Below are 14,746 nucleotides of genomic sequence, written 5' to 3' on the forward strand. Positions count from 1 at the left end.
ACAGCACTTCTGTGAAACTTACTCTGTGTGGGCTGGTGATAATAGTACAATTAAGCACGTGGCAGCAGATGCATGTGGCTGACACAGCACATGCTGGATATATCTGGGTGTCAATGTGTATCATGTGTATCATATCTAAAATGTGACCAGAGATGTCAATCTGTAGGTCCCGCCCTTCATGAACGATCAGCCCCCTGGATTGGCAAGATTAATAAGGTAGCCCTTGGCTGGCACAGTTATAGGTTTTTATGAGATTAAGGAACTATGCCACCATCTGTTTTTTGGCTTCTGTTTTCTATTTCTATAATTAATGGCTTTTGTGGGGGTTTTATATTGTGTTTTTATTGATTTTATACTGTAAACTGCCATGAGATGGTCTGTCATGAGGGGCCGTATAAAAATAAAAATAAATAAAATGATCATGGCCTCAGTGGAATTCCCAAACATTCTTAAGCTCTCAGTTATGCAGGTTAAGCTTTGTTACAAGTTTGAGAATCCCTCATTTGTGGTGGTCACTTGTGGTGCTTTTTTTCTTGTGGGGGGGCAGAGTACCTTGCCAAATTCATTTTAAGTTTTGCTGAGCAGATAAAGTGCAAAATGCACTTGGGAAAGTGTACTCTTATTTTGGGGAAAAGCAGCCTTGGAGAGATTGCAATTGCAGGAAGAGAGCAGCAATAGTGGTGCCTGCTAGCCCATCCTGCAGTCGTTGGATTCAAAACAGCACATTCCCCTCGGCACCTTTTCTTTTTGTGGTGGAAAGAAGGCAAAGCGTTTCTCCACTTCCCTATCTGTACCTCATATCTGTGTCCAGACCTGGGAAGGGGGGAGGTGCTTAGTGAAATTCCCCTGCTCTACTCCTGACTGTCCTCAAATTTAGTCACACCCACTGATCCCTTTAATGCCAATTCTCTGCTTTGATTCTACAGAAATTATTCCTTCAGTTTTGCTGGGTACAAAAAGGAAGTTGCTCCCCAGTGCTGGATTTGCTCCAAGCAAGAAGAGACAAATAAGATAATAGTGGGTAGCACAGGATGCAGTAATGTTGTAGTGTTTCCCTTGACATGATTCTGTATTCTTTGGAATTCTGACCTTGCTCCACGTAAAAGGGTAGATCTAAAGAGGCTTAATGAGACACTCAACTTGCGTCAGTTGGTATTTGGAGCTTTAGGGGTGTGGCAAGATAGTCTGATGGACAGGAGAGTGCATCGGACCAAATTAAGGACATGGGGGGGGATGGGAAGGTACCTTGTTATCTGACTAAAGACTATCTGAGATCATGACACAGTTGGCTCTGAACAGGAGGAAGATAGCAATGTGCAGCTGGCAGACTATTCTCAGCCACACAAATGGCCACAGAAAGATGTGATCAATAGATCCAGACAAGGGAGCCCTTCAAACCAGTGGTCCCCAACCTTTTTATCACCAGGGACCACTCAACGCCTTTTACTGAGGAGGGGTGGGGGGGTAGTTTACTCCTCTACTCTCAACCACTGCCCTAACGCGCTCTGATCGCTATGGTAATGTTTAAACATCCCTTCAAAATAAGATACAGACACGCCACAACAATGAACATAAAGAACATTTTATTTTCATGGAAATTTTAACTCATGATAATGACAAATCAATGGGAACTGTTAGCTTGTTTCTCTGCAATGAGATAGTCCCATCTGGGAGTGGTGGGAGACAATGACACCCAAAGAAGTGTGTTGTAAAGGGCCGGGAGGGGGGGGGGAGGTGTCCTTTGCGTCCCACCTCCAACTAGTCGACGGACCACATGTGGTCTGCAGCCCACAGGTTGGGGATCGCTACTTTAAACAACAGCTTAAGGGGTCCATCACAAGATGCAAGGTATCTGGATACCTTCTACTCCCTCCTGTAATTTAAACAAGGCTTCTGTTCTCTGTTGAAACCTCTGAGGCTTGAGCTCACTTTTTAAAAACATGTTGGGAAAGAACTGTGCAGTATGTAGTTTGGCCATAAGAGAAAATTTTGGTGCCTTGATGGTCTCTTTGTTAAATTTATTTAATAGATCACTATAAAATTAGCATGCTTGCCTAGATTGTCTGATTGTATCAATAATATAATGTCAATGCCCTGACAATTACAGCCTCAAACCTACATCCTTCTAATAAACAAGTAATTGTTAGCTTATATTTGAAAACTGGGCTTAAAATTTTAATCATTAGTCAGCCTTGTTAAGAGCATGCATCCTAAAGTCCCAAGAGATGTTGTAAGATAGCTTTATGTGCAAATATGGAGTTTACAAAATGAGGAAAGCTACAACTTGACCTGAAGTATCTTTTTTAACCTTTATATCAAATATATACTTTCCCAAAAGTCTTTATATTGTGTTAATCTGGTGGGGGGTGGAGTATGGTATACTTTGGAAATTGTGCTTTGCATTTCACATGCGGTACAAATCTGTAGTCACCTTCACTGTGATGATAGCAATACAATATATTAAACATGGCATTCGCCATAGGCAAAAGGCAAATTAAGATAAGGGTTATGTTGTTCTTAGAGCTGGCTTCAGCAGCAGGTGGAGAAGCATCAGTGTTACCTTCTGCTGTTCAGAGAAGCAGCCGACATCCCCTCATGCCTTCCTTATACTGAGGAGCAGTTCTAAATGTCAATCATATGTAGGGTTGCCAATATCCAGCTGGTGGCTACAGATCTCCTGTGGCAACACCTGGTTTCCAGGCAACAGAGATTAGTTCCCCTGGAGAAAATGGCCACTTTTTTGATGATAAATTTTATTTAGCTAAAAGAAAGAGAAATGAAATAGTGATAGATGACACATTGTGACATTTTTACATTTGTATTATACATCAATTAAAAACATGTTAAAGAAATTATTTATTTATTAAATCTTTATATCATCCTTCATGTTTTTTTTTCCAGGGCAGTTTATAGGATAAATATTCTTTATATTCTGAATTAAATTTGCATCATACATCCTATTGTTTAATATAATTGTTTTTGTCCAATATCAGATTAAGATATCTAAACTTCTTTATTAAGATACAGGTTCAAAAATAAGATCTAAAACATTTTTTGATCTAATAAATATATTCCCAAGATTCAGCATTTTAACAGCTTTAACCAATTGAGGAAATGGTCACTTTGGAAGGTAGACTCTATAGCAGGGGTAGTCAATCTGTGGTTCTTCAGATGTCCATGGACTACAATTCCCATGAGCCCCTGCCAGTGTTTGCTGGCAGGGGTTAATGGGAATTGTAGTCCATGAACATCTGGAGGACCACAGGTTGACTACCCCTGCTCTATAGCATAATACCTCATTGTAGTCCTTCCCATCCCCAAACCCTACTCTCCCCAGGCACACACCCCCTCCAAATCTCCAGGTATTTCCAAACCAGAGCTGGCAGTCCTAATCACTTGTGAACAAGATATCCCAGCTGGCAACATCACTACTCCTGATTCAAAACAAATCTTAGAATTGGAACCCATCATGCTGAGCAAAATGGACTCAAGGGCTGTCATTCATCAGATGTGCCAGGGGGTTCCTATGCCTGCCCTGGGTGCACATGTTAAGAACCTGATATAGGAACATTAAAGTTCTGCGGACAGATTTTATGATTGTCTGGAGTTGGGCAGGTACAAAATACTTCTGTAGATTTGGATATTTAGCTTTTTGCTAGTAGAATGGATTAGGCAGATTACAGATGGAAAAATCTACATGCGGACATGGGATTAGCCTCATTTTGCACAGGAGGCACTTGAATCTGTGCTCTGATTGGTGCCTAATACTTGTCTCATTTCATTATCTCTCTGAAGTTTTTCTGAAGTAGAAGAAGGTGCTGCTTCCATACATTATTTGATTATTGTACTATAGCAATCATTTGTAAGTGGCTTACCTTGCCAACATGGGAGAATCCAGCTGCAAATTATTCGTAGCACGACAATTATGCAATGTCCAACGGCATATGAACCCAACCTAGCTACAATGCTTACACTGCACTGGTCATACGTGTATCAATGGAACAGGTATTGTCATTTTTCCACTGTATGAATTTGTGTGGTGATGCTTTGTTTTTATATAATCTTAAATTTGGCTATAGAATCCTTGATCTCTAGAGCAGATGAACGTAATAAACCTGAACTCATTCACATTATCCTTTGTTACCAACTGTTAGAGCAGTTGAAACCCTCTCCTAAGGACTGGTTCCCTTTTCTATGCTAACTTCATAAAGGTATTAGCAAGGGTGTTTGATTAATCTTTTATTCGTACAGGCAGAGTATATAAATGATTTTTTTCATTTGAAATTACTTCCTCTAATAAATTGCCAGGATCTTGGGGTGGGGTGGATGCTTTGTCTGCGTATGGTATATCCTAAAGGATGTTTTTGGAGCAGGCATTCCTTAGTACATTTGAGGATTTGGGTGGGTTTTTTTTTCATTGAGAGAACCTAATGGCAAACACAATTTGCAGTTAGTTATTTTTCCCCACAGTGTCAGCGTATGAGCTCTACCTTGGAATTACTATGTGGCAATCAAAATCTTTACCCTGTGGTTCTGAAGTGGACAACATTTTGCAGTCAAAGTCAAATTGAAACTGTAGCTCAGTATTTTCTTTAGCCTAAAGACAGATTGTTACAGCCCAGCCAACTAGCAAAGAGACTACCTTCAAACAGGGGATAAAACAGGCCTCAACATAAGCCCATGACCAGGGTTAGAGATTTTATTGTATCTGTTACTTTAAGCAATCATTTACCGTTAGTGCCTTTTGGAGATTCTCAGTAGAAGTCTAAAGCTTATTTAGGTGAGGGATAGTGAACAGCTTTTTGTCATGATGACAACCAGGGTTCCCCTATATTTATTTATATACTGCAGCACTTTTCCATAGCCTTAATAAAGGTGAGAAGAAACTGAATAATTTAGGATTAGGCTTCAAGGTAGCAATAATTAGGACGTTTGACCATTAAAATGTAAAACCCTGAAAAACAAGTCTGGTTCCTAAATTTTGGGGGGTGACTCACAAACCTAAAGAAAATTAAGGCCTGACTTAGAGGAACTCCCAGTAAAGATATGTTGTTTATGGCTCTGGTTGTCATATCTCAAAAAGGATAATTGCATCGTTGGGGAAAGTCCAGGAGAGGACAACCAAGATGATTAAGCTTTAGACAAAAAGTTAAAGAGCCTGGAACATTTCAGTTTCAGGGGGAAAAACTCAAGGGAGGATACGTTAGAGATTTATTAATTTATGCATGGTTTGGGGAAAAGGGGACAAAGATGTTTTGTCCCTCTCCCATAATAGTAGAATTCATAGGGCACCCAATGAACTGATGGGCAAAGGATGTGGGATGAACCCAAGGAAGCGTATCTCACTTCAGTCAGTGAGTAATGAAATTACAGTATCACTGTCAGTAGGTTTAGTGATGACCATAAGCAAAGGTGGCTTTAAAGGGTGATTACATTCATGATGGATTAGTCACCATGGCTAATAGTCATTGGTGGACCCATACATTTTCATGACCATACTTTTGAATTATTGCTACCATGAAGCCTAATCCTAAATTCTTCAGTTCTTGTCATCTGTTTTAAGGCCATGACAAAAGTGTAGTATATAAATAAATATGGAGGAACCTTTTTTGCCATCATAACATAAAGCTAACCATTATCCCTCACCTAAATGAGTTTTGTACTTTTCCCAAGAATCACCAAAAGGCACTTACAATAAATTATTGCTTAAAATAGCAGCCATGTTCAGGGGCAGAGGCAGTAAAACTCTGAAGGCCCAATTCTGGGAGGCAGTATCAGAGCAAGGTACAAACCTCTGTTCCTTGTTTGTTGCCCCCCCCCCAGGCAACTGGTTTGGCCACTGCATGAAAGAAGATGCTGAACTAGGGTTTCAAGGCAGGAGGTGTTCAGAAGTGGTTTGTCATTACCTACCTCTTCATAATGACCCTTGTACTTCCTTAGCAGTTGTTCATCTAGATACTACCGAGGCAGACCCTATTTAGCTTCCAAAATCTTATGAGATAGACTGGGCTATTCAGGACAGGGCAGTGACAGTAACGGTAAAGGTATCCCCTGTGCAACCACCAGGTCATGTCTGACCCTTGGGGTGATGCCCTCTAGCGTATTCGTGGAAGACTCAATACGGGGTGGTTTGCCAGTGCCTTCCCCAGTCATTACCGTTTACCCCCAGGAAGCTGGGTACTCATTTTACCGACCTCTGAAGGATGGAAGGCTGAGTCAACCTTGAGCCGGCTGCTGGGATTGAACTCCCAACCTCATGGGCAGCATGTCGCTGCCTTACCACTCTGCGCCACAAGAGGCTCATTTCAATTGGTATAGAAGGGTATAATAACTGTCTTTAGGATTGCACTGTAGTTTAATGCAATAGATTATCTGGTGTGTTTTCCAGTGGCCTGATAGTAATACATAAAATAAAACATCTTTATAATATACAAACTGATTGTGCCCATCTGTTTTAGACAAGTTGCTTTACCCCCTCAGTTGTTCTCCTATTTGTACGTGCACATTAATGACTTTATAAATGTTTGTTCACTTCCTTTAATTGCCTGGCAGCTACACTAGAATTACTTGCAAGTCCCAGGCTGTTTTGGTTTCCCTTGGATGATCACAGTGCATCTAGAGTCCACTGGGTTTTTTCTTTTCAAATATTCTCATGCCAGCTCATGTTCAGTCTTGTGAAGGAGAGATTCTTCTTTGTTTACATTCTTGGCTTCAGGCTAAAAAAGCCCTTACCTCTTATTTTCCTTCAGATTGCTCAGTCCCAAAGGCTCAGGTGCATAAAGCAATTTGAAGCAGTCTAAAAGCAAACATTGTATTTGTGAAGCCAAGTAACCCATTTTTAAAAATAAAGTCATGATTTAAGTGTCCTACATAAGCAAGGCTATAATCCTTCATGCTGGTATTCTCAGTATGAGGCATGTTGATCTTTGAATGGGCATCTGGGTGGATTCAAATAATGTAATGTTTTTGAGATCTTATTGTCATCTGCAGTTCCTAGTAGCAGGAAAGCCTTGCTTTCAGTAAGTCCATGTTAGATACAATATTAAAAAAAAAGATTCAGGTGAGTAGACATCTTGGTCTGAATAAAGTTTGAGTGCAGGGGCACCTTGAAGACCAAGGAAACATCTATTAAACACCTCTTATTAAGCTTATGATAATTTGCTGCTTACCCTGTACCTATACATATGGATTGTTAACTTCCATTTCAGCGTATCTGAAGTAGTGGGTGGGCACATGATAGCGTATACCTTGAATAAAACTTTGTAGATTTTAAAGGTGCTACTGGACTCAGATTTTATACTTCTTAAAAAGAGACGGAAGACGAACAAGCATAATCTGATTTCTTGAGAATAAATAATCTTTGTAGGTGTCAGTAAATTTTTGCAAAATAATCAAAGGAAGCGGAGAAGAAATACTCAGGAGGTTAAACCAGGATTATGTTTGTAACTGAGTATACTACAGTGGGAGCCAGTGGGGGTGTTAGTTAAGATATCCATTAGGACCAAGGAGACTCAGCCTTGAAGCTCACTGGGTGATCTTGGGCTAGTCACTCACTCCTTCTCGGCCTAACCTACTTGCTCCTGCATGTGTACATAGAATCCAGTAGAAATGATCTGTCATGGTAAGAATAACACAATATTGTCTTCCCTTTCTGTAGGATCACATGACTCCTTCAGCTACTGGGTTGATGATAAATCCCCTGTGGGGCCAGATCAAGCCACTACTATCAAACGGTTGGCCAGAATTTCTTTAGTAAGGAAGATAATGAAGAAATGGTCAGTGACCCAAAACCTGACCTTCAAGGAACAGCTTGAAAGTGGAATTCGCTACTTTGACCTTCGTGTATCTTCCAAACCAGGTGAAGCTGGACAGGAGATCTATTTTATCCATGGCTTGTTTGGAATCAGCGTGCCAGATGGACTGATGGAAATGAACACCTTCCTAACACAGCATACCACAGAAGTGATCTTCTTGGATTTCAACCATTTTTATGCTATGAGTGATAGCCATCATGCATACCTGGTCAGCAGGATCCAAGAAGTATTTGGATCAAAACTTTGTACAAAGGAGTGTGTAGAAAATGTGACCTTGAACTACCTCTGGGAAAAGAAACAGCAGGTAGAAATAAACTTCTATTTAATTGGGATCAGAACCAAAGTTCCATAAACTGGATTCTATCCAGACAAAAATTTCCTGGTGGCATAATAGAACTTTCCTGTCTCCCCTTTCCCACTTCAGCCAACTAATCTCTACAAAATGCTGCTCCCGTGTGAATAGGGGTCCATGAGGAATCACAGGAAGAGGGTCTACAGTGGAAAAGGGGGATCACTGGAAATGATTAGTTTTGTTTGCATTCAGTCCACTAATTCAAATGGCTATGCAGGGCTGAATCTGCACGGAGCTTTTATTCCAGTCCCAGGTTGATTCAATCCCTGCCTTCTACACTGAATGTGGTTTCCATTTTGATTTGGGGTGATTTAAATTTTTCATCTGCAACAAGCATGATTGATCCAGAGTGACCCTACCGATATTGAGTGACCCCACGATATCCTGGAGTGGATATAACCCTCGATATTTGAAAAATCAGTATGAGTAAGCATGCAGCTGTCTGCTTTCCCTGAAATAACTTGCTGCAGAGCCTCCAACACTGTAGAAAAGTCCTGATAGGCCAGGGCATCAGTTCCTGGTTCCCAGGTTGCAAGTCTTCCCTTATAGGGGAAGCTCTAACTTCTCTCAGCAGAAGCTCCAGAAGCCCTAACTTCTCTCAGCAGAGATTTTTCTCTTGGATTTATTCCCCCTCCTCTGCTGTCTCCAATCCTCTCCCTCCTCCCCCGCCCCCATTCAAAAGAAAGAGGCTCCTGCTGCGCTTGGCTCCCCCCTTCTGAGCTTCCCTAATCGTGTGCACAACACTTTCTGTTTCAAGGGGGAGGGGGGGATAGAGGAAGACCCGAGTTTAAATCGATTTGAATTCAACAAGATCCACAACGGAATAAACTAAGTAAGTACAGAGTCAGCCCAGGTCTACCCAAGCCAAAAATATACCTGAAAAATAACTTGCTGGTATTTTGGGGGTATATTTCAGCTTCCTAAATGTATCTGGATTTTCTTCAGAAACCTGTAAAAAATCCCATGGAAATACCAGCTATATTCAGTAATTATTGTTGAACCTGAAAGCAGCAGAGAGACTGAAGCAGATCATTCCCACCTCTTATCTGTTTGTCGGGCTTCTGTTGCAGTACCCTTACAGAGTTTCCTTCAGCTTGGGGCTAGCTTCTTTCTGTGCTGCGGGAAGCAATCTACTAGCTGCAGCATAGCGGATCCTGGGACAAATTTTTCCTGAAGCATGGTTTAAACGCACTGCAGGTGAAACCTTCCCAAGTAGGATCTCTTCCCACCACACAGATTATGGGGACAGTTTTACCTCAGCTGAACCTTCAGAGAGAGTTTGCCCTGCATGATAGCTCCTTGGCAGGTTGCCCAGCGGAGCCCCAGCTGAACTTGCAGGAAGGCTTGTCTCTTTAAACAGGGCTTCCCAAGGGCTGGCCAGGTAGCTAATTCTGGGCGGGCTCTGTTGGGCAGTCTAGTTTAAAGGTTCCGCCTAGACTTTCCTCCCCAGGAACAAGTGTCTTTTAAATGAAGCTCATCAGCAAGTAAACATACTCCAGGACTCTGTTTCTTGTATAAAAACATAATTGTACTCCATCCTTTGGGGATGCTAACTGGGAAAAAAATTCATTGTTTGTATACTGCCCTCTTCCACTTCTACACAACAAAGACAGTGAAATTCTCTGTAGATATCACATGTTGTAACAAATGGCAATGAACCAGTACTTTCTTTTGCTGTTCCTCTGACACGAGACTTTTTATGCATGCCTGATCTGTGTTTTACATTCTGTAAAACGCTTGAAACTTTTCATCCGTATATCATCTCTCTTTTCCTTAAGCTCCAGTCAGCTGCCTTCCTCCCACGCTTTACACCTGTTGAATCTCTCTCTCTCTCTCTCTCTCTGGTCTACAGAAGGTCAGAGGGTTGGAAACATGCTGTAGAAGCTCCTTCGAGTCAGGCACAGCTGCTTTACAAGTGCTGTGGGCCAAATCCGTATCCAACATCAAAGACTAGCATGACAGGGTCAAAAGATCAGACAATTTTGCTTTCTTTCCCTCCTTCCTTTTGTAATTTCTGCAGCATCTGTCTATTGAAAGGTTCTGTAGAATTCAAAAGCTTGTATAATATTTTCTGTCACTTAGACTGGACCCAATAAAAGTCACTGTGTGATTCTGTATTCCTTTGTGCGTGCTTAGCCAGTATATCACAGCTGTGTGGAGGACCAGCCTGCTTCATTTATTGAGATTTGGGCTCCAGGGCAGAAGACGGAGAATGCATAACATGTGAGAAAGGAGAATACGCTGCTGGGGGCCAGGGCATAAAATGCACATATTAATAAAATGCTAGTAAGGGGGTTGTTTCTTTTTTCATGTTTTAGAATATCGGAGAGGCTGGCAGGGTGATCAGTCTGCTTATTTTGCAGTGGCCCTGCGTAAGATGGCAGTCAGAAACTGATTCCCCACCCTCCACCTATATGTAATGGCTGGGGTCTTCTGTTTCATTGCATCTGAATAAGTGTTCCTGCTCACAAAAGCTTAAACCCAGAATAAAACATTGTCGGTCTTAAAGGTGCCACCAGACTCAAACTTTGTTCCAAGTAGACTGAAAGAAGAGTCCTGATGCCACCTTGTGGCTCAAATGAGATTCAGTTGGAGATTTCCATTGCTTTTGACAGTTGTCCTGCTCCTATTTACATGTTGACACCAAAGCAATAAGATCTTGATCTGTCATCCTTCCCCTCCCCCAATTATAGAAAGCACTTTCAGTAGGATTGCATGACAACAAGAATTTGTTTGGGAAGATGGTTCTTAAATTTAGTAGTTTTCCTCTTCTTGATTTTTCAGGTTCTTATTTTCTACCATCATCCTGTCTGTGAAGAATACCCCTTTCTATGGCCAGGGAATACAATGCCAGCACCGTGGGCAAACACCACCAATGTGCGTAAATTGTTACAGTTCTTAGACACCACACGTGCTGAGCGAGCGAAGCAAGGAACGTTTCATGTTTCACAAGCGATTCTCACTCCAAGGGTCAGAACTATTGCACGGTATCTCATTCGGGGACTGAAAAACACACTTGTTCACAGGTTAGTGCCTCCTTGGATTATAATTTGCTCCCTGTATTTTACCAGTACATTAAAAGCATAACCTAAAGTGCCCAACAGAAAGAAAGCCTAAGTGATTGTTTTTATCAGCATTGATCCCTTGTTACCTTTTCATCTTCCACTCTGTTCTGCCATCACCATTTCCCTGTATCACAGTTTAGAGAGCAAGCTTCTTGCTGGCAGGGTCCGGTCTTTGGGGCATATACTCTCTCTCTTACTTCTTTCTCCCCTCCCTGCAGACGCCTCATGCACCCTTTGAAAAGCCACTCCTGAAATTGGAGAGCACTTGGAAATGACATGGGATAAGGGAGGATGAATCCACAGAAATTGAGCAGAAGGGATCCAATCTAGTATTTCCCTGTAGTATTGAATCTGCTTGAGTTGTTTTCTCATCAAAACAAAATTTCCATAATATACTGGTAGCTTCATGTCACATTACATTTGGTGGTATTAAGCTAGCTGAATGTGCTTGTAAAGACAAATCTTAAAGATGAACAGATTTCGGAGTACTGCAAGGTACAGGACATTTAAGGCTGATGTGATTGTACCCAAACCATTATGCAGCAAGCTGCTGCCACCTACTGGCCAAAAAAGAGAAAAGAAATACCATTACTTCCTCTTGTTAAGAGGTAATGATTTTTTTAATATTATTTTGATTTCCATTTTACCAGAGAGAACTCCAGAGAGACAGGATTGAAATGTTTAAATATAAAATGGATATGCTTTAAAATAAATTAATTAATTATAAAGTCAGAGTCCAGTAGCACCTTTAAGACCAACAAAGATTTAATCAAGGTGTGAGTTTTCGAGTGCAAGCTCACACCTTGAATAAATCTTCATTGGTCTTAAAGGCACTACTGGACTCTGATTTTATTGTGCAACTTCAGACCAACACGGCTACTCATTTGAATATATCCTTAATTATAGTAATCAACAGATTAAAATATTCAGCCCAAGTTGTGCTCATGTAATAACTAAATACAACTGGAAAACCTTTAATCGCAAAATTGTGAATACATATAGGATATTCAAAACATCTGTTAATAGATGATGTAACCTGTTAGTTTAAATGTCCCCTGCCTTCCAAAATTGTTTTGCTTGGCAGTAATACATGGCAGCTAGATGGTACCAACATGGCAGCTAGATGGCACCAAAGTGCCTTTTATCCCATTTGTAAACAAAAGCATTTTAAGATGTCATTCTTGAGCATAAGAATGCCTGTGTGTTCACTATACACAAGGCTAATATCAAGAGTTGCAGTTTATCCACAGCATCAACCCAAGTTATGAATATGTACAAACAATTTTTAAAGAATTTCACCAACAAAAAGAAGCACATTGTACCAATGAGCAATATTTCTTTTTACCTTTTTATATAGTTTCTCCTTCCCATTGTAAACTTTTATTGGTTCTTGCTGGCTACAAAACTGAGCAAGAAATAGAATGCTGTTGCCTGCCCATCCCAGTGGCTTTAGGTCACTCACAATGGCTTAAGTGTCCCAGCAGACTGCCAGAAAAGCAGCCCAATGACAAGACAGCCAATTGGGCGTGATGTTGCCTCTCTTGTTTTCAAGAGTTTCTTCAATGATGAAACAACTCTAGTGGGTCAGAAACAAAAGTTAACATCTTCTGTGATAAAATAGCTGTAAAGCTAGAAGGCAGCTTCCCCCACCCCATGATGCAGCAGCAATTGCCACACCCTGCACCTGGCAACTCACCAGGCACCCTTGAGGAGGGCAGGTGGGCAAGGGGCAGCTGCCAGGCTGCCTCAAAAGTGTGCATCGGTGCAGCACTGCACACACCACCCCTTGGACACTTGGAAGGCGAGATGAGAAGGTGGTGTTGGCAGGCAATCTTGCCATGGGCAGGAAGCAGCAGCAGGCTCCCCCGTGCTGGGACAGGAGACAAGAGCATGTGCTCTCCCAGTGCGGCTCCTTGCTAGGCAAGGAGGCAGGTGGTCAGTGATGTGTGGTGGCAGGGATGGTGGTCTATGTTTCATGTAAACTACCCTGAGCCTCCGGGGAGGGAGGCATATAAATATAATAAATAAATAATAAATAGAAGCATCCTGGCAGCTGTGTGCACATGGGGCAAGGAGGTGGTAGTAGTCCCCGTCCCCAGGAGTTGTGGAGGTGGGTGGGCAAGACTGAGGCAGAGACACTCAGTGGCTGCAGCAGGGAAGGAACATGTGAGCTGTGATGACAGGAGCCACCAAGTGCACACGGGGGCCCCTGCCATGCACACCAGAGGCCTGGAGGGCCCTGTGGGTGGCAGGACTGGGGCAAAAGGCAGATGGCCATCTTTGCGAGTGCAGTAGCTGGTAGCATTGGCAGTGCACCAGCCAACTGTTTGGATGTGGGGTAGGGCCTTTCCCCTCCAGGGCTAATGAGAGGGCGGGCATGTCGGCCCCTCTGATTGGGTCTGGTGGGAAGGACTTCCAAAAATGACTGCACAGGCATGTTCTTAAAGTGTCAGACGGCCATGTTTGATTGTTATAAGGTTTCATTTCAATGGCATTCTAAAGGCATTGTCATCTTGCGAAAGCAGAGAAAAGGCACAAGTGGTTTGCTCTGATTTACCACTCACAAATTAACTCAGGAGGACCAATATTCAGACTTCTGCATGTATAGATGTGATGTGGGGGAAAAAAACCTTTAGAAGCTTTCTTCATTTGTATTTTCATTTACTTATGTATATTTCTGTTCAAAAAGATTTATTCTTCCTTTCTTTCTCTGTGGCAGCCCTCTCCTTATTGAATGGGAGGCCCATCAAAGTGAGGGGAGTCTATCTTGTAACTTGTTAAAACATGTAAACCAGACCTGTTTCAAAGGGCCTTGTGTTAGATATGGGGAGGGTGTGTGTGTCTGAATATGTTACTTTATGTAATATAGATAGATGAGGATAAAAATGTATAATCTGTTTAGATTGTTTAGGGTTTAAGAGTTATATAAGTACACTGCACTGTCTTTGTTGGGAAGCCTCTGGACTGCTGGTAGACTAGGCTTGTGGCAGCAGCTGGTGAGAGCTGGTGGGCAGAAAGAGATTCTGTCTTAGGCCATTACTCTGCCAGCTGGGACACTGCACACGATACCAGGGCAGGGAAAGGAGGGGAGGCCGGGCTCATGAGCAATCTCTGGGTTTTGTAATGGGGGCACACTTGATATTCTGTTCATGCAGTCATCTTCCTCCTCGGCTTGGAGCATGACTGGAAGCTTCTTAATTTGAGAAACATTCAACAAAACTTCCAGTTTGTCAAGGCATGTGAAAGTTGGGGCTCATTGATTCCACAAAAATGGGGATTCTAAACCATGATTCATTCTGGGTTTTACAAACCCAACGTGAGGCATAAACGTATTTCAGACAGCCTGGCTCCCTGCATTTGAGAGTCATAACTAAGCGGAGTTCCCTGAAGAAGGAAAGGTTCAATCTCCCTGGTGCTGCACAGAGGAAGGGGGGGAGGGAGGAAGCATATGAGGCTGGCAGCAAGCCAGAGTTGTGCTAGTCACGGATAAGCTTCCATTGGTTTGTTTATAACAT

The 14,746-nt window shown here is 42.1% G+C and overlaps 1 protein-coding gene and 1 long non-coding RNA gene across 2 annotated transcripts in view; one reads left to right on the forward strand and one right to left on the reverse strand.

Moving 5' to 3' along the window:
- The window catches only part of PLCXD2 (phosphatidylinositol specific phospholipase C X domain containing 2), a 35,101-nt gene that overhangs the window by 14,235 nt on the left and 6,120 nt on the right, over positions 1 to 14,746 (forward strand). Inside the window, exons 2-3 of the mRNA XM_077342165.1 lie at positions 7,658 to 8,118; positions 10,951 to 11,192. Of these exons, the coding sequence (XP_077198280.1) occupies positions 7,658 to 8,118; positions 10,951 to 11,192 (703 nt within the window). The remainder of the gene's footprint in view (positions 1 to 7,657; positions 8,119 to 10,950; positions 11,193 to 14,746) is intronic.
- Positions 1,599 to 12,864, reverse strand: LOC143839742 (uncharacterized). Its single transcript, XR_013231841.1, has 3 exons — positions 12,577 to 12,864; positions 11,318 to 11,479; positions 1,599 to 2,761 (listed from the first exon to the last, which is right to left on the reverse strand). It is a non-coding gene; the product is annotated as an uncharacterized LOC143839742 (long non-coding RNA).

Source organism: Paroedura picta, chromosome 6, assembly GCF_049243985.1.
Source record: "Paroedura picta isolate Pp20150507F chromosome 6, Ppicta_v3.0, whole genome shotgun sequence".
Taxonomy (NCBI): Eukaryota; Metazoa; Chordata; class Lepidosauria; order Squamata; family Gekkonidae; genus Paroedura; species Paroedura picta.